General features: G+C 44.0%; 10 protein-coding genes across 10 annotated transcripts; 6 read left to right on the forward strand and 4 right to left on the reverse strand. All coding sequences in view use genetic code 12, as the record gives it.

The window, feature by feature from the left end:
• Positions 1–245: 245 nt before the first annotated feature.
• LODBEIA_P43380 (uncharacterized protein) lies at positions 246–2,093 on the forward strand (the record flags this gene model as incomplete). The annotated part of the gene is made up of 1 exon (XM_066974548.1): positions 246–2,093. The coding sequence occupies one exon, from the start codon at positions 246–248 to the stop codon at positions 2,091–2,093; it is 1,848 nt and encodes a 615-aa protein (XP_066831276.1).
• Positions 2,094–2,182: 89 nt separating this feature from the next.
• Positions 2,183–4,081, reverse strand: LODBEIA_P43390 (uncharacterized protein; the record flags this gene model as incomplete). Its single annotated transcript, XM_066974549.1, has 1 exon — positions 2,183–4,081. The coding sequence occupies one exon, from the start codon at positions 4,079–4,081 to the stop codon at positions 2,183–2,185; it is 1,899 nt and encodes a 632-aa protein (XP_066831277.1).
• A 1,986-nt stretch (positions 4,082–6,067) lies between these two features.
• Positions 6,068–7,495, forward strand: LODBEIA_P43400 (uncharacterized protein; the record flags this gene model as incomplete). The annotated part of the gene is made up of 1 exon (XM_066974551.1): positions 6,068–7,495. The coding sequence occupies one exon, from the start codon at positions 6,068–6,070 to the stop codon at positions 7,493–7,495; it is 1,428 nt and encodes a 475-aa protein (XP_066831278.1).
• Positions 7,496–7,550: 55 nt separating this feature from the next.
• Positions 7,551–8,465, reverse strand: LODBEIA_P43410 (uncharacterized protein; the record flags this gene model as incomplete). Its single annotated transcript, XM_066974552.1, has 1 exon — positions 7,551–8,465. One exon carries the CDS (start codon positions 8,463–8,465, stop codon positions 7,551–7,553), a length of 915 nt encoding a protein of 304 aa, XP_066831279.1.
• An 830-nt stretch (positions 8,466–9,295) lies between these two features.
• Positions 9,296–10,759, forward strand: LODBEIA_P43420 (uncharacterized protein; the record flags this gene model as incomplete). Its single annotated transcript, XM_066974553.1, has 1 exon — positions 9,296–10,759. One exon carries the CDS (start codon positions 9,296–9,298, stop codon positions 10,757–10,759), a length of 1,464 nt encoding a protein of 487 aa, XP_066831280.1.
• Positions 10,760–13,268: 2,509 nt separating this feature from the next.
• Positions 13,269–14,564, forward strand: LODBEIA_P43430 (uncharacterized protein; the record flags this gene model as incomplete). The annotated part of the gene is made up of 1 exon (XM_066974554.1): positions 13,269–14,564. The coding sequence occupies one exon, from the start codon at positions 13,269–13,271 to the stop codon at positions 14,562–14,564; it is 1,296 nt and encodes a 431-aa protein (XP_066831281.1).
• Positions 14,565–14,657: 93 nt separating this feature from the next.
• On the reverse strand, positions 14,658–15,341 carry LODBEIA_P43440 (uncharacterized protein; the record flags this gene model as incomplete). Its single annotated transcript, XM_066974555.1, has 1 exon — positions 14,658–15,341. The coding sequence occupies one exon, from the start codon at positions 15,339–15,341 to the stop codon at positions 14,658–14,660; it is 684 nt and encodes a 227-aa protein (XP_066831282.1).
• A 162-nt stretch (positions 15,342–15,503) lies between these two features.
• Positions 15,504–16,199, forward strand: LODBEIA_P43450 (uncharacterized protein; the record flags this gene model as incomplete). The annotated part of the gene is made up of 1 exon (XM_066974556.1): positions 15,504–16,199. One exon carries the CDS (start codon positions 15,504–15,506, stop codon positions 16,197–16,199), a length of 696 nt encoding a protein of 231 aa, XP_066831283.1.
• A 13-nt stretch (positions 16,200–16,212) lies between these two features.
• On the reverse strand, positions 16,213–16,743 carry LODBEIA_P43460 (uncharacterized protein; the record flags this gene model as incomplete). Its single annotated transcript, XM_066974557.1, has 1 exon — positions 16,213–16,743. The coding sequence occupies one exon, from the start codon at positions 16,741–16,743 to the stop codon at positions 16,213–16,215; it is 531 nt and encodes a 176-aa protein (XP_066831284.1).
• Positions 16,744–17,526: 783 nt separating this feature from the next.
• Positions 17,527–19,341, forward strand: LODBEIA_P43470 (uncharacterized protein; the record flags this gene model as incomplete). The annotated part of the gene is made up of 1 exon (XM_066974558.1): positions 17,527–19,341. The coding sequence occupies one exon, from the start codon at positions 17,527–17,529 to the stop codon at positions 19,339–19,341; it is 1,815 nt and encodes a 604-aa protein (XP_066831285.1).
• Between the last annotated feature and the right edge of the window lie 50 nt (positions 19,342–19,391).

The raw sequence follows: 19,391 nt of genomic DNA on the forward strand, positions 1-19,391 counted from the left end.
GAAAAGTATGTAAATAGTGTGGAAACTGAAAAGATTGAAGGAAGTACGAAGCGCAAACAAGAACGAAGAACGCGATTATCAACATGTTTTGAAAGGTGTTTTAACTGAAATTTTTTTTATGTGTAGAGCAGAACCACAACCAAAACCACAACCAAAACCGCAACAAACACACACACAGCACAAACTTGCAAACGTAAGGTTAGATTTTTTGTCTCTTCAACTCATAGCACACCTTCCACCATCAAATGTCGACCCCGTTGCAGTGTCGCGGGACCGATAGCGAATACCATCGAGTCTTTAATAAAGTGCTCAAGAAACGACTAAAGTTTCTACTCAAGATAAACATAATTCTATCCGTCGTCGGAGCAATTGCGCTCGATCTACCATTTCAATCCAACTTGAGTCGATGGAACCGCATTCTAGTCATGGTTTTCATCAAGTGCCCACTCTTGTTTACGTCGCTCACGTTGATCAGAGAGTCAAGAAAAAAAGACTCAACGGTTGAGTTTACGCCATGCAAGACATTGGGATCTCAAATCTGCCACGCCGTGATATCCCGACAATTTTTGCAAGTCTCGTTATTCCACGTTGCGTCTGCCTTGTTGGTTTATGGCTTTTTCATCTTCCAGTTGCCATTCACGTTTGAGTATTACTTGATATCCAAGGAGTATAGGAAATCTCCCTTGTTGAATGACCAATGGGTTTACTATTGGACCAACGCCGTGACGCTCGCCGCTTATTACGCGGCTAACCAGTTGGTGTTTCAGCGAAATATGATCAAGGTGTCGTATGGTCGTTACAGGATCAATCCGCAAAGCGCCTTATTCTCCCATATTGCCGAGGCTTTTGGCCACTCGCTTGGGCTCAATTTGATATTCACCGTTGGATTTCCCATTTTGTACTGGTTCATCAAGCCTTATATCTACATGTCCTTGGTTTGGCTTAGCTTGTTTGGTATCGATACGTCTACTCCTCCAAATAACGTCACCATTAGCACCTACATGAAGATGACCCTCTTGTCGAATGTCATTTTGTTGGGATGGGAGCTCGCGAACCACTCCTTTGCAGTGTATGCAACTATTGGCTGCCTTGATGGGAAAAAACCATTGTCCACATACAGCGACGATCCCTTCAGGTGTCTACTTGGAGGCTTGAAAGATGTTTCAAGTGCTCGCCAGTTGAGCAGGTTGACGGCGTTCCAAGAGTTGATGTACATCGCCACTAGTAGCGATAAAGAGGCAGTCAAGTTGCGCTTGGCTCTTTTCAGCATCAAGTCCAAAAAGGACAACATTTGGCCGCAGTTGTATACGGAATGCGAGTTGGTGATAAAAGAAGTCGGCGATAGAGTCAATCACAGAAGTGCAAATGACATGAAAGTGTTGAATGGGCTCAAGTTATCAGTCGATAATGACCTTGGTCCAAAAAACAAAAGCAGTAGAGTCCCTGATCTATTTGGAAGAGAAGAACAAGTACGAAAAGCGCGAAAAGAAGATGAAACAAGAAATCAAAGCTCAAAACTGACTCATTTCTTTGCTCGGATTCACGACAGCGAGACATTGAGATATCTCGATAAGGTTTACCAAAAAAGCACCATCAACAAACATTTAAATCTCAACCGTGTAAATGCTGTTCTTTGTCAATATAGAGACAAGCTTTTAGACTCGGACCTTGGGCTATTTTTCAGAACAACGCTCAAGAGGGACTGCGAGTCGAGGGTGCGAAATCCCGTGAATTTCGGCAATTCCATCATTGCCATATCGGGCATTCTCCAACATTCACTTGAAGACGATTCTGTCGGCATAGTACAGGATGACGATGTTGCCGCTGTGCTCAACCTATTTGAGCGTACATTCCGAGTATGTGACAATTACGTGACGCATACTCCGGCATCTGTGTTTAGAGCCTCCTCCCAGGGCAAGGATCTGCTAATATTTAGACTAAGCGAGCTCACGCTTGGCAAATTCAATAGCCTCTGTCTCCAGTTCAATGGACAGTTGTACGACCTCAACTTGAACCAAAGGACCTACAAGATGGCTAAATGGGTGGTCAATATTGCCATTGCCGACAGAGAGCAATTGGAGAGGAGATATTAAAAAAATAAGAATTCAGAATAAATAGAAAATGGAAAATGGAAAATGGATACAAATGAATGGAAAAAAAAAATTCTTTGTTGTTATAAAATCTAATCTCTTCTACTACCCCCGGTGCTGAGCTCGTTCGTGCTGTCGCTGCTCGAAACTTGTCCAGTAGGTATAGTGTCTAGTAGCACTGGTTTGAGAACCTCTTCATCAAACCTGGTGAACCATTTAGCGTGCTCCTCGGCGCTCAAGAACGCCCCAAGCACGCCCTTGTCTCCAGTCCCATTTGAGAAAGTGTTTCTTGTTCCATGTGGTTCCAACATCAAGTCGTCTGCATCGCTGCCAGCGAAATCTTCATCGTCATCTCCAGAAATTATATTGGGATTCTCGCCATCAAGCAAGTTATGCATGGAGGAGTTTCTACTTGACAAGTTATCCTTGAATGCAGCGACTTTCGTTGTTGGTTTTGTAAATCTTCTGTTGCCCATTAGGTGCGGCACCGCCTGGTGAATGCGAGGTGCCTCAATGTCGAACTCGTCGTCGGACTCGGCAGCTTCATCGACACAGCCGATTTTGATCCCCAAGATTTCCAACATTGACGCCGTGGTGCCTCCAAAGAGAATAACCGTCAACACAACAACCACCAAAACCGTGGCAAGAAGAGCCCACTTCGCCTCGCCGCCAAAACCCATGGCTAAAGCAACACCAACAGCACCACGGAGACCAGCCCAAAAGATCATCATCTGGTACGAATGACTGATTTCGTCTGGGATATTGATGCTGTTGGTGCTCAAGTTGATACCACTATATTTTTCAATTCTTGCTCTGTACAAAAAATTGAGCAACCTCGATAAGGGGAAAACCGCGGACCATCTAGCAACGCAAATAGAAATAAATGCAACAATGATTAAAAGTGGTTTGAAAACCAATTCCACTTCGGTGAATAGGGATAACCCGAGATAAATAAATATGAAATTTTCCGACAATTGCGCCAACAACTGGAAAATGTATTTGGTGGCAATTTGAGTTCTTCTGGACATGTTGTAGTATGCATAATGTTTCAAAGTGATTCCGCAAAACAACAACGATACAATTCCCGACATGTGAGCGCCATTGGAGAAGAAATAGGATTGGTATGCAAACAATAGCACCAAGCATGTTTCAATTTGCGGATATCTGCGAACATGAGAATGCTTAAGGATCAACGCCACCAAGACACCAATAAGAATGCCAATAATTGTTGAGATGGTGAATGTCATCAAAAATAAGCCGATACCTTCAAAAAACGAAGAGAACTTCACGGGATGGCCATGGAACTTTTGGCATGTTTCAAACATGACAATGGAGATGGCATCATTAAGTAAAGATTCCCCGAAAATAATGGTGTACAACTTTGGATCAACTTTGTAAGCGTTAAAGATTGACAAGATTGTCACCGGGTCAGTCGCGGATAAGGTTGCGCCTACCGCTAATGCATCAACAAACTCCAACTTGACGTTATCGAGTCCAATCGCCGTCCATATGTAAATGATGATCCCCACAACCAACGCCGAGATAAACGTCCCCGGTATGGCAAACGTCAAGATGCTTCCGATGTTGCGGAAAAAGTTCGCCTGATGTAGCTCGTATCCACTATTTAAAATGATTGGCGGTAAAAGTATATTGAAGAAATAGCCAGGGTTGAATTTCACAGCATCTTGGATGTAGTGACCAGGACTCAATCTGATGATCAATCCCACAATCATACCACAAAAAATCGACAATACCGTTTCGTGAATAGCTTTAATTCGACGCTGCTGAAGGAAATAAGAAGACCATAATGCCAGCATCAACAACAATAACAAGATAAATAACGCCCACGAAGAAAAGATTTCATTTTCCACGGGGTTTGAATCTTCCATATGGTCATCATCGGGTGGGCTCAAATCGGGCACATCAACCAAATCATCCGGCACAGCTCGCTTGGCTAGTAATTGGAATGCATATATTGCTAGACTAGTCATATAGCATTGGGTTTGGTTCAAGGCCAAGTTGGAGAGAACTGGTACTTGTCCGGATAAATGTTTAGAAAAATGTGGTGAAAGTGCAAAAGTAACAATAACCCTTTTTTACGTCTTTTTTTTTTTTCCTTTTTTTTCAATACAGCCGATAGAATAATTTCCTGGTTATTCAAAATCGCCTATTCTTTTAAGATGAACTTTTTGAAATCTGGAGTTTATGTGGTTAAACTCTCTCAGGGAAAGATACTCGTATTACTGAGAGATCTATCTTTCTGGTAGACCTTTAAAATCAAAAGATACATAGACATAGAAGGTCGAGCTGTTCACATGACAAGCCGAGAATCCATACAAAAAAACAACTGGGCGAATGTCGCAAATCAAGTGTCGCAAGTTGAGAGAAAAAAACACGACACTAAGTAGTTTCTGCACTATCAAAATTCTTGCAACCAAATTGTATCCTTCCTTCTTTCCTTAGCTTGTGTCCAATGACGCCTGGAACTTGCCGTAAATCGATATCTGAAATGGTTTTTGGAGGCTGAATATCTTAACGTTTTTTTCTGAGGAGGGGAAGGGGGGAAGGGGGGAGGAGGAGATTGAAAGATGCATTGGTTGTTTCATAGGAAAGCAAAGAAACTTGGTGCGGCTATTGCTGTCTGGTCAACAAGGGGGTTCGAAGATTCGATAAGTGGGGGTTGAAACTACAGGTCCTGGGGTGATTGGCAAATTGAGCAACAAGAACTGGTTCTTTTTTGCTCCATCGGTAACTTGGTTGACAGAGAGTCTGCAGATAGACACCTTTGGCCTGGACAGGAGAGTCCAGCGCAGGCCGCAGTACATTGGTGGCACTTGTGGCCCTAGCAACATTTGAAAGAGGCATATACTGTCGAAACTTCTCAACTATCCCGATATTCTGCTCATGCCTATAACTATGGCTATGGCTCTCATGGAACAGGTTGAAGGGGCGTACGTTGTCTTTTTACTCGATAGTTAAAAGTTAGCTTCAACTTTTAAACTGGTGCTTATGACAGTATGGCTTTGTCTTTCTTATCAGATCATCGATCAGCATAAATATAGGCTACAGACAAGATCCACCTGTCCCAGTTCAACTACGGGATATTAATTGCGTGTTGCCGTTGTCAGTGAAAAACGATTTGCGCTTTGGTCTCGCGATTCCTGATCCAAGAAAATAATCCTAATACTAACAACAACCAAAAATAATAACCAACAGTAATAGCCAAAAATAAGTCAAAACAGAGACGACAATTTGGGAGGATTGAAACAATTTATGCGAATTGGGCGAGAGTTCACGTGCTTCTTCGAATCAATTGCCCATTTTCTGAATGCCTCCGGCCAAAACACTGTGTCCGTTCTATGCGTTCTTGGTGTTGATGCAATAATATGCTTTTTGGACTTTGGAACCCCCACGCAAGCAAAGCAAGACCGCCTTACGTCTCCTTTGGATGGTCTACAGCCACATTGTCAACTGGTTGAGCAGCCTGTTGCACTCTCACGTGATTGTCGGTTGGAAATTGCACGTAAACAAAGAGGCACAACAAAAAAAAAAAACAACAACAGCAGAAAAGAACAAGCAACTTAAAATAAATAATTTACTCGAAAACAATTGATAAAAAAAAAAGAAACACATCATCTTCAACACCGTCTTCATTTACTTGTTCGACTACTTGTTCACCATCGACTTGAAAAAAAAGTGGACGATTTGAGATTACCCTCGATCCAAAAAAGAAAAAACAACTTAAAATAAGTAATTTACTCGAAAACAATTGATAAAAAAAGAAACACATCATCTTCAACACCGTCTTCATTTACTTGTTCGACTACTTGTTCACCTGTCTGTGTATATACATATATATATACACATTATCAACATATGGAATGAGTAAACGAAACATTTACAGTCACAATGATGTACAAGGAACCAATGAACCTGCATCACCTTTCACTAGTTCACCACCAACACCGCTTCCCAAGATGAAGAAAAAACTACTGTCATTAGAGTTAAATGCTGTGAAGATCAACAATATATATCAGTCATCACAAGTCAACCCCAACTACTCATCTTCTAATTTATCCAAAATAAACCAAAATGGCAATCCATTTTATAGTCACAACGGCTCCACTGTTTCGATCAACTCGATCCCTTCAACGCCGTATGACGACTTTGGCTCGCCGTCGCCGCCTTTAATGTCCCATCCTTCATCATACATTTCTTTGAAAAATCTGTATTTATTATCACCACCCTATTCAGAAACTACTTCGCCTGAATTGAAACCGCACTATAACGATACTGGTCGTGATCAGGATCACGATGTGGAAATTGGACTAGGAATTAGGATTGATTCTGAAGATAATCTGAATTCCTCTACTACTATTGCTGCCACCTGTGTGTCAAGGTTGAAATCGATCTTACCACCCATAAACTACAAGATTTGTTCATTATGTCTAGCTTGGTACTTTTGTTCAATCATCTCCTCGAATTCAATCAAGTTGGTATTGAACAATTTTAAATACCCAGTCACTTTAACTCAATTTCAATTTCTCATCAATGCCTTGTTGAGTTTACTTGTCTTGTCCATTGCTGAGAGTGGTGTTGGTCAAAAGTTAATTCCTAGAGAAACTTTGCCAGAAAACACATCATTCAGCCTGTTTTTGAGACCAAACAAGTATGTCATTGCGGCTACTGTTCCAATGGGCTGTTTTCAATTCATTGGTCATTTAACGAGCCACAAGGCCACTTCAATCATCCCCGTTTCCCTCGTGCATACAATCAAGGCGTTGAGTCCCATCATGACGGTTTTGATTTATCGCTTCGCGTTCAAAAAGCAATACAAAAAGCAAACATACATTATACTTTTACCCTTGATCTTTGGGATCATGATGACTTGTTATAAACCAAATAACAAAGTCAATGCCGCTTCCAGTGGATATTTATCGGGACTCATTTTTGCATTCATTTCCATGGTGATCTTTGTTAGTCAAAACATCTTTGCCAAGGCCAAGTTATCGCCCACCACATCGGCAACCAAATTGGACAATCTAACCATCCTTTGCTACTGCTCGATTGTTGGGTTTGTTTTGACGTCGCCCATTTATTTGGCGTCAGAAGTGTTTAACCAAAAAGTATCACTCAAACAATTGGACCTCACCGTCATCTCCCTCGTCCTCATCAATGGCCTCAGTCATTTCATTCAGTCACTATTAGCATTTCAAATTCTTAGACTATTATCACCAATTGATTACTCAATTGCCAACATCTTGAAGAGAATCTTTATCATTTTAATTTCGTTCGTTTGGGAGCTGAAGCAGTTTACTTCTTTACAAACCTGTGGTCTCGCTTTAACCTTGTTTGGGTTATACTGCTACGATAGATGGGGCACGCAACGTTCAAAAGTTTTGTAGATTTTTCTAAGAAAATATTAAATAATGTTTTTTTTTTTAAAAAAAAAGTGGTTAATCAATGTGAACCATCCGTGTTTAACATCTTTTTGAAAATGTCACCAAATGCAACCATAAAGACGGTTTGCCAAACTCCGAGTCCGATTCTTGGTGTAACACCTCTGTACAACCCTTTGATACCGTTATTTTGGTAAACGTATTTGGCAGCTCCCCAAACACTCAAATTCTTTGGTCTATTTGGATCGTTTGTCTTACTTTGCATTTCGACTCTAATGACTTCAATTGGCTGGTTCCATGCACTTAACCCACCACCAATAACACTACTAGCGATTTTCTCAACATTTGACAATTTCTGGTCCTTGTTGGTTTTGCCCGTGAATTTTCTGATCCAATCCTCGGCTAATCTAGAGAAGCCAAATCGGGAACCCCAATTGGTCATTTGACGAATTGCAACGGCATTGACACCCTTATTGATCCCTCTCAACCCTTCTTTCCGCCAGATTTCCTTAAACACCTGGAAACTCGTTTGTTGAGGTGCTCCACTCACGGCAGCCTGTTTGGCCCTCGTGATTTCCACAGTCTTCATGCAGGTGCAAAACCCCATCGTCAAGTAGGCCTGAGCCAAGCCTCCCATGACACCACCACCCATTCCACTAACGAAATTGCTAGCTCCCACCTTCTTAAATTGGTATTCTGCCTCCGCTGAAACGAAAAGCAACACGGCACCTTTGGTACTGGCTTCGATCCAGGCCCAAGGGATCAACCCTTGGTAGAAGCCTAGTATGCCGCCACGGCTCCAGATCAATCTCGCAGCCTGGGCCATCGTCAACGATCTGTTGGCTGCCATGGTGGTCTTGATCACTTCTAGAGGCTGGCCCAAAGTGGTTACTTCAGACATGTTCAACCCGGCACCCAAAAGGATGTTGGCGAAACTGATGGGTTTCTTCTCTATGTTTTTGGACGCTGCAGCCATTTGTAGGTGGGGCAGGGAGGGGGGTCTATTCGTTGAAAAAAAAATGAACCAAGTAAGGGGGTGGGTGTGAAAAATGAGATTTGGATGGAAATTTTCGTCCACCAAATAATTGGAGAGGACTTTTTAAACCCTTTTTATTGTGCGTGAATGTGTATGGGGCGAGAACGGGGGGACAGGGCCGCGCCAAACATGAGAAATCTAACCGGCTTTTGGCCTTTCTCTACTTGTAATTTTGACAATGGACAATGGACACCTTTATTGGCAGAAGGAGCCTGTATATTTGTCGTAGATGAAGCTTAGATCTATATATTCATCGTCAGTAAAGAAATCGTAAAGTTATAGCTTGGCTTCTTGTCAAAATCAGACGCGTTGGGCCTGCTCCAATAAGGTTTTCACAGCCTGGTATCGAAACCCTTAGCAAGATCTGGGAGAAAGAGCCCTGCTGGTTGTAAAAATGGCGAGGGAAAAGAAAGAGTGATAAAGAGGAAGGAAGGAACTCTGGTCCAAAGTGTCAATTCCGTGAGTTCGCCAGTGGTATTGGGACTAAAGAAAGAAAATTCGAATGTGGGGATTCTTGCTAGATGAAGCTTACTTTGGTCAGGGTGGTATGTGGCGCCGTGGAACAGATTCTGTCACGTGCCAGTGTCGTGTCTAATTTGACGTAAAACTATCAATTTACGACATTCGCTCCACGGTCGCAAGAGAAGAGAAAAATTACAACTGAATTAAAAAGTGATCAATGAAAGTCACCCGAGGCGCGGTTTGAAAGCCACGGAATAACAATATTCAACCAATCTATCAACACACGCTATACAAATCCTCAAGCCAAGATGGGAATCAAAAAGATGTTTATGAAAAAAGATCCAACCGAGGAAGAGATACGAGAAGATCTCAACCGGGTTGGTATCTCGACAAAGTCCGGTAAAGTTCGAGAGGAAAAGTTTGGAGCGTTCAAGAACTACGCCCAGGAGAGGGCCCAAATGAAAGGTGGCTTGAAGCCTGTTAATCCATATGCAAATGCGCAGGATAACGACCCAAAACGCAACCCATATGCCAGTGGTGATCTTTCAAACAGCTCGGCGACGTTGACAAACACAAACGGCTCGAACCCTTCTCTGAATCCATCAAATCCCGCAACTTCAGTCTCAAGTGCCGGCGGCGGCGGCAGCAGCCCCTATGGGCAGCGCCAGCAGCCACGCAGTTCGCTGTATGATGTGAACCCTAGGCCACGACAAGCAGTTCCAACTCCATCGCCATCGCCAATGATGTCTTCGCTGCAGTCCAGCCCATATGGCCAGTCGCGATCTAAAAGTTCCGTTGATGCATACAGCCAGCTGAGGGCAGCCCCGGGGCAAAGGTCACTGTCGAGTGAAGGTCTTGCTTCAGCAAGTCGCGTGTCTACCAGGCAAACCACCAGCGGGGATACCGACTCGTCGCTCGATTTAAATGCCATAAATTCCCACCAGATGTTCCGCAACACCAAGCCCATCAAGAAGCAAACGTTTGATGACGAGTTGGATTTGAACGAAGAGTATGAAGAGCAAGACGCAGAGTTGGACTTGAATTTGGATATCCCTGAAGAGCAGCAGGAAGTCAACTCCGAAGACGAAGAAGTCGATGCGATAAAACAGGATATTCGATTTGTCAAGCAAGAGTCTGTCCAGTCAACACGAAACACACTCAGGATGGCCCAGGAGGCGGATGCCTCCGGTACAAACACGTTGGGAATGTTGGGATCGCAATCGGAAAGGTTGTTCAATGCCGAGCAGAATTTGCTCCTTGCCGACACCCAAACGCAGATTGCAGATGAGAAGGTGAAGGAGTTGAAAAGGTTGAACCGTTCGATTTTTGTGCCTGCACAGGGCAATCCATTCAACAAAAAATCCAGATTGCGTCAACAGGAGGAAACGATCAAGAACCGTAAATTGCAGGAGAAGCTTATGAGGGAAAATAACCGCCAAGGAATGTACGAAAGTGAGCAACGATTGAAGCAAGGGATCACCAATAACGCCACCAATAATGATGTTCATCAAAAGTACCAAAATGAAAAATACTTGAGCCAAGCTTCGAGGTACCAATTTGAGAATGATTCGGAAGACGACGAGATGGAGAAGGAGTTGGCATCGAATTTGGACCAAATTGGCGTTTACGCAAAGAAGTTGCATGGTATTGCTAATACCATGGGTAAGGAAGTTGACAGTCAAAATGTACGGTTGAGGAAGATCGAAGAAGATGCAGATAAATTGGATATCAATGTTCACATGAACAGTACAAGGTTGAGCAATATCCGTTAGAGTTATAGATTGGTTTTGGTTTAAAGTTTTTAGGTTGGCGCAAATGGCTAGAAATAAAAGATTGAAACAATTGTAGTAATTTGCGCCGTGTGTCACGTGACTTTTGTTCATATAAGTTCTTTGATCAAATTAAGGGAGTGCACACGGAGACCCAGTAAAACAGAGGTGTCATACAAAGCCGACGCTTCTCTTCTCTTTACCCTTGTGATCCTCATCATCACAGATGCAGAGTTTAGAAGGGATAAAAAAGAGTTGGAATTGGTGTACTTTCTTGTTTTTTTTTTTTTTTTTTTTTTTTTTTTGGAGCATTTTGCAGCAAAAATTTTGCAACCAATTTAGTCTAAAATTTGAAGCATGGGAAGAAAAACCACATCCCAGCAGAATCAAAAAGCTACGAAAAGTCAACCTATGGGTCGAAGAATGAGTTGGCTGGGAACTAATCAAGTTTGAAGGCAACGAAGTGGGTGAGGACCTTCAAAAATATTCCAAAACCATGTTTTGAGTCCACCTGAGACACAACCCAGTAACCCCTTCTTTTCAGAGTCAGAACATCCTACTCGTTTTAAACTTCGGATCGAGAAGCGCCCTTCAAATGTGCCAAAATTCTTCCGTCAGGTCCAGAACAAGATTATTTGGCTGAGTTTAGTAGCCGCGAGAAACCCTCACCCATTGGGCTGAAAAATGTCATGCGCTCTCCCGGACGCCGCGAGTTTACTCCCACGCAAAGAACTTCCTCTCCTCCATAACCTCGACGTGCATAGTCCATAAAATGTAGTCTCTACTACCAAGTAATAAAATACACCGTAGCGTTAAAAATATATATATAGAGTCAACCAACAACAACTCATTTCGTCATCCGAGGCGAAATGATCTACTGTCGAGTGAGCCCAAAGCCCAAATCATCTCTCCTTGCCCTTTTTTTTCCCTTTCTTCGTTTGAATTTCTTTTCATGTGAATCTTGCACATGGCACGGGCTCATGTTCAAACGTGGGCCAAGTTTGGTTTTAAATCATGCGCCAGGCGCGTTGTCTTTTTTCTCTTTTCCACCAAAAGGGGAGGACAGGTGGCATGTTTGAAATTGGACAAGAGGCGAGGCTGTCCATCGTCTGGTATGCATACAAAAAGAAAAAATTCAAATGGAGAGAGATGAGATGAGATTATCCTAGTGGGACGGGGATCAAGATGGGACCCGTTTACTTCAAAACCAAACCATTTCTCTTCCAAAATTTTTTTTATATCTATTTTAATGCTTAAGTCCGCTTACATTAGCACACGTCGATTTAGCCCATGGCGATGAGCAAGGAGATTTCTTTTTTTTGGGAGTTCGGCTATCTCTTTTACCAGCTGCTGCTGTTTGTTCGACATCTAGCATCTGGCTGTGAAAAATTAATCTAGCAAAAATAATTTGTTTCACCATGGCTGAAATCAAAGATTTTTTTTTACTCAAGGTTATTCCTTTTTAAGGTAAAGGAGAGTTAACCGAGGGTGGATGAAGAGGGCGAGGGAGAATAGGAGAAAGGATGGATTTACTGGATTGTCAGTGGTTCTGTTGCATCTTGTCCTTGTTGAAGCATACATAATAATAATCAGCGAACGAGGTCTCGAGTAGAAATGACATTTGAAGCGAGCAGTTAGTCCTTTCAGAAAAAGAAACAGGCAAAGATCGTCCACCCGTGGGGGGCTTGACTACAAAGAAACCATCTCAACATGCACAGTGAGGAATTCAAATTTCAAGAAGAAGAAAAAAAAAAACACCAGCGTTTGAAAGGGTTGAGGCAAAACGGGAAATGGCGAGGTTCAACCAACAAATAATCTCAAGAAATTTTTTTTTTTTTTTTTGCTTTGTCGGTCTGATTGTCTTCTTCTATTTCACTGGGATTTGCATTGTCTCGATCAAAGTAGACTTGATTACTTGTTATTAATTGTCTTGTCTTGGTTTGCGGATATGCAGCATTCGGGGTAAGGCTGATTTGACTCCTGTTCTTTGGCTCTTTCTTTTTTTTTTTTTTTTGGCACGTTCACCCGAAAGACATGTGTCTAACGTTCAACGTCCCTCTCTTGCTCAATAAGTTTATGCCATGACACATGTCAGTAACAACAACAACAACCACGAGCTACGCTAGAATTTGAAAACCGCTAGTACGTGGTGCGATGTCTCGTTGATTTTTTTTTTTATTTTTTTTATTTTTAATTTTAATTTTTTTTTTATTTTTCAATTTTGCAGTAATTTTTCTTCAGAGCACAAGCGACGTAACAAGAGAGCCCTTACCCCTACCACCCGGTTCCCTCCAATGGGATTGAATAAATAGGAAATGAACCGCCATTGGGTGATTTTTTTTTGTAGAAAGACTCTCTTCAAGCTGGGGATTTCGCTTCTTTCTTATACTCTCAAAACACCAGTTTTTGTTTCGGAAGTAGATTTTTCAAACTTTTCAAAACGGACTGGTTTTTAAAGCTCCCATAGCACAGGCTTAGCTTCAGCTTCAGTTTCACCAAATAATTTGACAACATGTCCTCGGCAACGACATCATCCGTGTCCTCCTCGTTCAATTCAGGAGCAGCGGCCAGCTCCTCCAAGATTGAGAGAAAGGGAAATGTTGCTACGCTTCTGACAAGCGCAGGTTACCAGACCAACTTGACTGCAGTCGATACATACGGCAACACTTTCCAGGTGCCCGATTACACCATCAAGGACATTTTATCGGCGATCCCAGCGCATTGCTACCAGCGCAGATTGTTGCAATCGTTATTCTACGTGTTTAGGGACATGACATGTATGGTTGTGTTGGGCTACTTGGCCAACAACTACGTTGCAGACATTCCTCTGCCATACCTCAGATTTGCAGCTTGGGCAGGCTATGTGTGGATGCAGGGTTTATTTGGAACTGGGCTCTGGGTCTTGGCCCACGAGTGCGGCCACCAAGCTTTCAGTGACTATGGCTGGGTCAACGACTTGGTTGGGTGGATCTTGCACTCGTATTTGCTAGTTCCTTACTTTTCGTGGAAATTTAGTCACGGCAAGCACCACAAGGCAACTGGACACTTGACAAGAGACATGGTGTTTGTCCCAAAAACCAAAGAACAATTCTTGAAAGCTAGAGGCTTTGACGATTTGGAAGACTTACTCGGAGACTCGCCAATCTACTCCTTGACCCAATTGATTGTGCAACAAACTTTCGGATGGATTGGATACCTTTTCGCCAACTTGAGCGGACAAAAATTCCCTGGAAAATCGTGGTGGCAAGTGAGCCATTTCAACCCATCTTCGTTGATATTCGAGAAGAAGGACTATTACTACATCTTGTTGTCGGATGTGGGGATTTTAGTCCAAGCAACGGTGATTTACCTTTGGTATCAGAATTTCGGCGCTTTCAACTTTGCCGTCAACTACTTGTTGCCATATTTCTTGGTCAACCACTGGTTGGTGTTTATCACCTATTTGCAACACTCGGACCCACAGATGCCCCACTACGAAGCACACCAATGGACGTTTGCTCGTGGTGCTGCTGCTACCATTGACCGAGAGTTTGGCTTTGTCGGAAAACACATCTTTCACGACATTATCGAGACGCACGTGTTGCACCACTATGTTTCGAGGATCCCGTTCTACAACGCAAGAGAGGCGAGCGAGGCCATCAAGAAAGTTATGGGCATACACTACCAACATTCAGATGAGAACATGTGGGTGAGCTTATGGAAATCGGCTAGATGGTGCCAGTTTGTTGACGGTAAGAACGGGGTCATGATGTATAGAAACACCAACGGCTTTGGGGTTGATCCCAAGAAAGAGACTGTAAAGAAGTAATAGAATGAAAGAAAAAGAAAGAACAAAGGGACTACATTACGCTATATATATATATTCATACACGTCAATCGATACGCTCTTTTTTTTTTTTTTTTATTCTATCAACATCCATGTCCGTGTTGTTGCTCGGTACTTGATATAACTGTCCTGGAACATGTTAATGAGAAACTTTTCCTCATATCTGATCCTGTCCTTGAAAAACTTCCAGAGGATAACGCTGCCAATGGCTAAGGTAGCAACGTTTCTCAACAACAACTCCATGCCTATAAACCACACAAAAAACCCAAAGTAACTTGGATGCCTGATGTAGCTGTATATCCCCGTAGTTACAAGCGTATGGGATTTTTTCCCCGACTGCTGCACATAGTGGTTGAAGGACTCGCGTGCCGTGTACATGCTTAGCGTCCTAGCAATCTGGCCCAGGGCAATCAGCAAGAGTCCCACCAATCTGACAACTGTAGGGATCTTCAAATACTCCGGCGTCAACCAGTGTTCCAACAAGGACAACGCCGTAATCATGTGGAACTCTTTATCCTCCAAGATAAACGAGTCGTCGTCCACCTGCGTGTTGTTGAACACGTATGTCGCTACAAACTCAAGCAGGTGGAACAAGCAAAGACATTGGATGTAGATGCACACGGGTATACACTGGGGTTGGCTAAACTCCATTACCACGGCGCCTGTGGTGACGGCGCCTAGTAAGAACGACTTGGCGGCAATTTTAAGGAGATTGTTCCTCAAGGGGTCATACCTCGAGTACTTCAGGACCAAGACCATGGACTTTGACACTTCATGGACTAGGCAACGAGGGGGTAGATCTCGAAAAGAAAAAAAAAAAAAAAACTAAAAAAAAAAATATGCATGAAACAGCATTGAAAAGAGGAACATGAGATATAACCCGTTCCCCTTCTTTTTTTGCCATTTCCTTTGCCAAAAGGAATGGATTCACGACGGCAAAAGGTATGCTATCACAATACGAATGTGTCCTTGATTGAGATTTTCATCGTTTGCTGGTGTCTTGGGTCACTATATGTGGTGGAGATATGGTCGTTATTCCACACTCGTAAGCACGCTCGCTTGGTGGTGTATCTCTTGGTGTTGCAGCTGTATTTCAGCTTGGAGTTTCTAAACTCGTGGTGGTACCAGCCGAGCAGTGTGACTTCGCAATCGTTCCTCATATATGGCGTCAGGGGCAATTTTGCCTTCTGGATGATGCAATGCTGTAGCGTGGTTGAATATTTGATGGTGGGCACGGGTGACTACTGCTTTGTTGGTGGTGTTTCTGCCGTGGGGGTATTTGTTGCTGCCACGGGTGTGCTCATTCGGCATTTGGCCATGAGACAATGCGGTGACTCGTTCAGCCATTACATTGCCACTGAGAAACTACACCACAAGTTGACGGTAGATGGAATCTACGGCTTGCTGCGACATCCCAGCTACCTCGGATTCTGGTTGATGACAGTTGGCATCGAGATCTTGCTCCATAATGCCGTTAACCTCGTGATTGACATAATCGCGTTGCATTTCTTTTTCCAGCAAAGAACCCGCTACGAAGAGGCAATGTTGGTTAAGTTCTACGGCGACGAGTATAAACGATATCAGGCCCGCGTGGGGGTATATATTCCTTTTATATAGCTGCTACCTACTACTACAAGCTTTTGTTCATGAATTTCCTCTTGGTGAATGAAAGCCAGTACTTGCTGGGAACATTTTCATCCTCCAGGTATACGCGTTTCAACAACCTTTCAGCCAACTCCTGTCTAAACTGTGTCAAGTAGCTCCTCAAGAGATCAGCATCGGCCTTGGTTTTCGGAGGTAGATATAACGAGTTCAAGGGAAAACTAATATCTCCGGGCAAGGCAAAATTGTCGAGACTCACATTGTTCAACACTCGTGTGGCTTCTCTCAACGGCATAGTCCGATTGAGCTTGCTCAAGCAGTCACTGATAAACAAGATCCCATATATCAACAACCTATCTGCGTTTCCTTTGATTTCAAAGTTTTTAAAGAACGAATTGGCCCGGAACAAGTCGAGCGTCTCTTGAGCGATATCGTAGTCTTGATCCGGTTCAAACGCGGGACCACGGTACTTTGTGTGGATAGGGAGCAACGAAAGGTTTCCCACGGTTCTGACACCTTGGGTCTCGTCCCCAAGAAACGTGGAATGGTAAGCAGGCATGGGGTGTATGTGTGTGTGGTTTGCAATTATGTAGATGGCAACCGTTCAAGCAACCACTCTCAAATCAAACACCAGAGTCTCCTACTATGGTGGATTTTGTCGCATAAAAGCGGACACGGAGGCACGCAACTGGTAGCGCCAGATTTTCGGGCCGATTGTCGGCTGGGAGATTGAACCCAGGGCCCAATGCTCTACACGTCAAAAAAAAAAAAAAAAAAAAACAGAGAAGGGGGGTCTTTCTTGAATGGGGGGTATGTCAAGTTTTGAATACAATAGAGCCTCCACCACTTTATTCAAAACAAGTTTTTTTCAGCATTATTCGTCTTTCTCTCTGACTTGTTGCGCTTGCTAACAAACTGGTCCTCAAGTCTACGTTTTCGGTAATGTGCGGTAAAGTGCATTCTGTGCGGACGTACACGACCACTCTTCGAGTCTCAATTAAAGTCCAAATCAGGCCCAAATGTACACAGAGGAGCAACCTGTTCAAGAAGGCTAAGAAGACACTAAGAAGACTGCAAACATAACGCAAGAACTTTTGAAAGCTTCACTCACTCATTTCCCTCAGGTTAGATCAAGATCTTCAACCGTTCAGTCAGTCCACTCATCTGCAGAACGGGCCCCCCGACCACTCCCTTTTTTACACGGTTAACATTGCACACTGCTCGACTCAAGTTGAGCTAGCGCGTTCCCTTCACTTCACCTCACTTCACATCATCTCAATTTGAATATCATTTCAAACTTCACTCGTTGTACAGCATAAAAGATCCTTCCCGATTGCAGTAAATGACCTCGGCGGCATCTCCCCCCATCAGCTCACGAGATACACAATCGACACTTAGCAATGAAAACGACAGTAAAACAGACTTTGGCAAGGACAAGCGCTGTGCCAGCGGACCGTTGTCGCTTACCGAGCCCATGCTATCCCCCTCCAAAAGACAGTTGCTCAAGCAGATGAGCCCCAACATAGCAAAAAAGCACCGGGTCATATCGAACGAGGCCATATCTAAACCGCCAAACTTTGATGGCACAAATACCAAAAAAACAGTCAAGGCGTCAAGGTTTGCCAAGCCGCTGCTCCCGCCATCGATCGCGGCAGGCCCCCAGTTTAGCCAGCGGTCAAAGTCGAGCATCACTGCAATGACCACCAACTCGTTGTCGTTGTCGTTGTCGTCGTCGTCGTCGTCGGCGGCGGCGGCTCCGTCATTGCTACGCCGGTCGAGTTCTCTATTGTCTCGGTCAAACAGCACCTTGACCGCGGAGCATAAATTGACATTGAAGGCATCTGACCGCTTTATCCCATCACGACACTACTCGGTTGGTCGCAAATTGGACCCCACGACGCCGACACCCGCGTTGAATGCATCACCTCAGAAACTCATCGAAGCGCAAACTTGTAAAATATATCAGCACCACGTCGCGGAGGCGTGCGGGTTGGAAGTCAACTCCAAGATTCTACTTTACCAGCCACAACCTCCCGAGAGGAAAAGACCCGTTGATTTGCAACCGGGTGGATTCAAAGTCAACTCGAAACTTCCCCCGGTGCTAGCCTCGTCTCGCATTAAAAAAGTCCCTGCTGCACCCGAGAGAGTATTGGATGCGCCAGGTTTGGTGGACGATTTTTACCTCAATTTACTCGCGTGGTCGCCTTACAATCTATTGGCGATCGGGTTAGAGGATGCCGTGTATGTATGGAATGCATCGACAGGTTCGGTTGGATTACTATGCGAATTACCGGAAAAGACCTTGGTTTCGTCCTTGAGGTGGTCTCAAGATGGGTCCTATGTTTCCATTGGACGAGATGACGGCTTGATTGAGATTTGGGACATTGAACAGAGTGTCAAGCTGCGCACGCTCAATTGCGATAACCATTTGACTAGGATTGCCTCGCAAGCGTGGAGCTTGCACACTTTGACGAGCGGGAGCCGGTTTGGCAACTTGTACCATTCCGATGTACGAGTCTCGCAGCACTTGGTGAGCAAAGCCGAAGGATGCCATTTCTCGGAAATCTCCGGTATTGAGTACCGACCCGATATGAAGCAATTTGCCACCGGTGGTAACGATAATTTGGTCAATATCTGGGACGTTAGAAGCAGCACCCCGTTATTTGCCAAAAGAACTCACAAGGCCGCCGTGAAAGCCTTGTCGTGGTGCCCCTACCAGCAATCGCTCTTGGCATCAGGGGGCGGCTCAACCGACAAGACAATCAACTTTTGGAACACCACCACGGGAGCGCGAGTCAACACCATCGAAACGGGCTCGCAGATCTCATCGTTGAACTGGGGGTACGCAAGCGGCACCGGCATGGAGATTGTCGCTACCCACGGCTTCCCTACTAATAGCATATCGTTGTTCCACTATCCCACCTTGCAGAAAACGGGCGAGATCTTGCACGCGCACGATACAAGGATCTTGAATGGCTGCTTGAGTCCCGATAATCTCACTCTAGCGACGATCGCCGGCGACGAGAACTTGAAGTTCTGGTCGTTGTTTGACTTGAACAAGCTGAGCAAGCGTGTTTATAATGAGGAAGATGCCGAGGAGAGCAGCGAGGAGCTCAAGGAGCAAAAGAGGTTGAAAAGGATGATTAGTTTGAGGTAGGGACAATATACGATTGCTTTACTTTGCAAGGAAAGGGGGGGGGGGGTAAG

The sequence above is a fragment of the Lodderomyces beijingensis genome (assembly GCF_963989305.1).
Source record: "Lodderomyces beijingensis strain CBS 14171 genome assembly, chromosome: 5".
Taxonomy (NCBI): Eukaryota; Fungi; Ascomycota; class Pichiomycetes; order Serinales; family Debaryomycetaceae; genus Lodderomyces; species Lodderomyces beijingensis.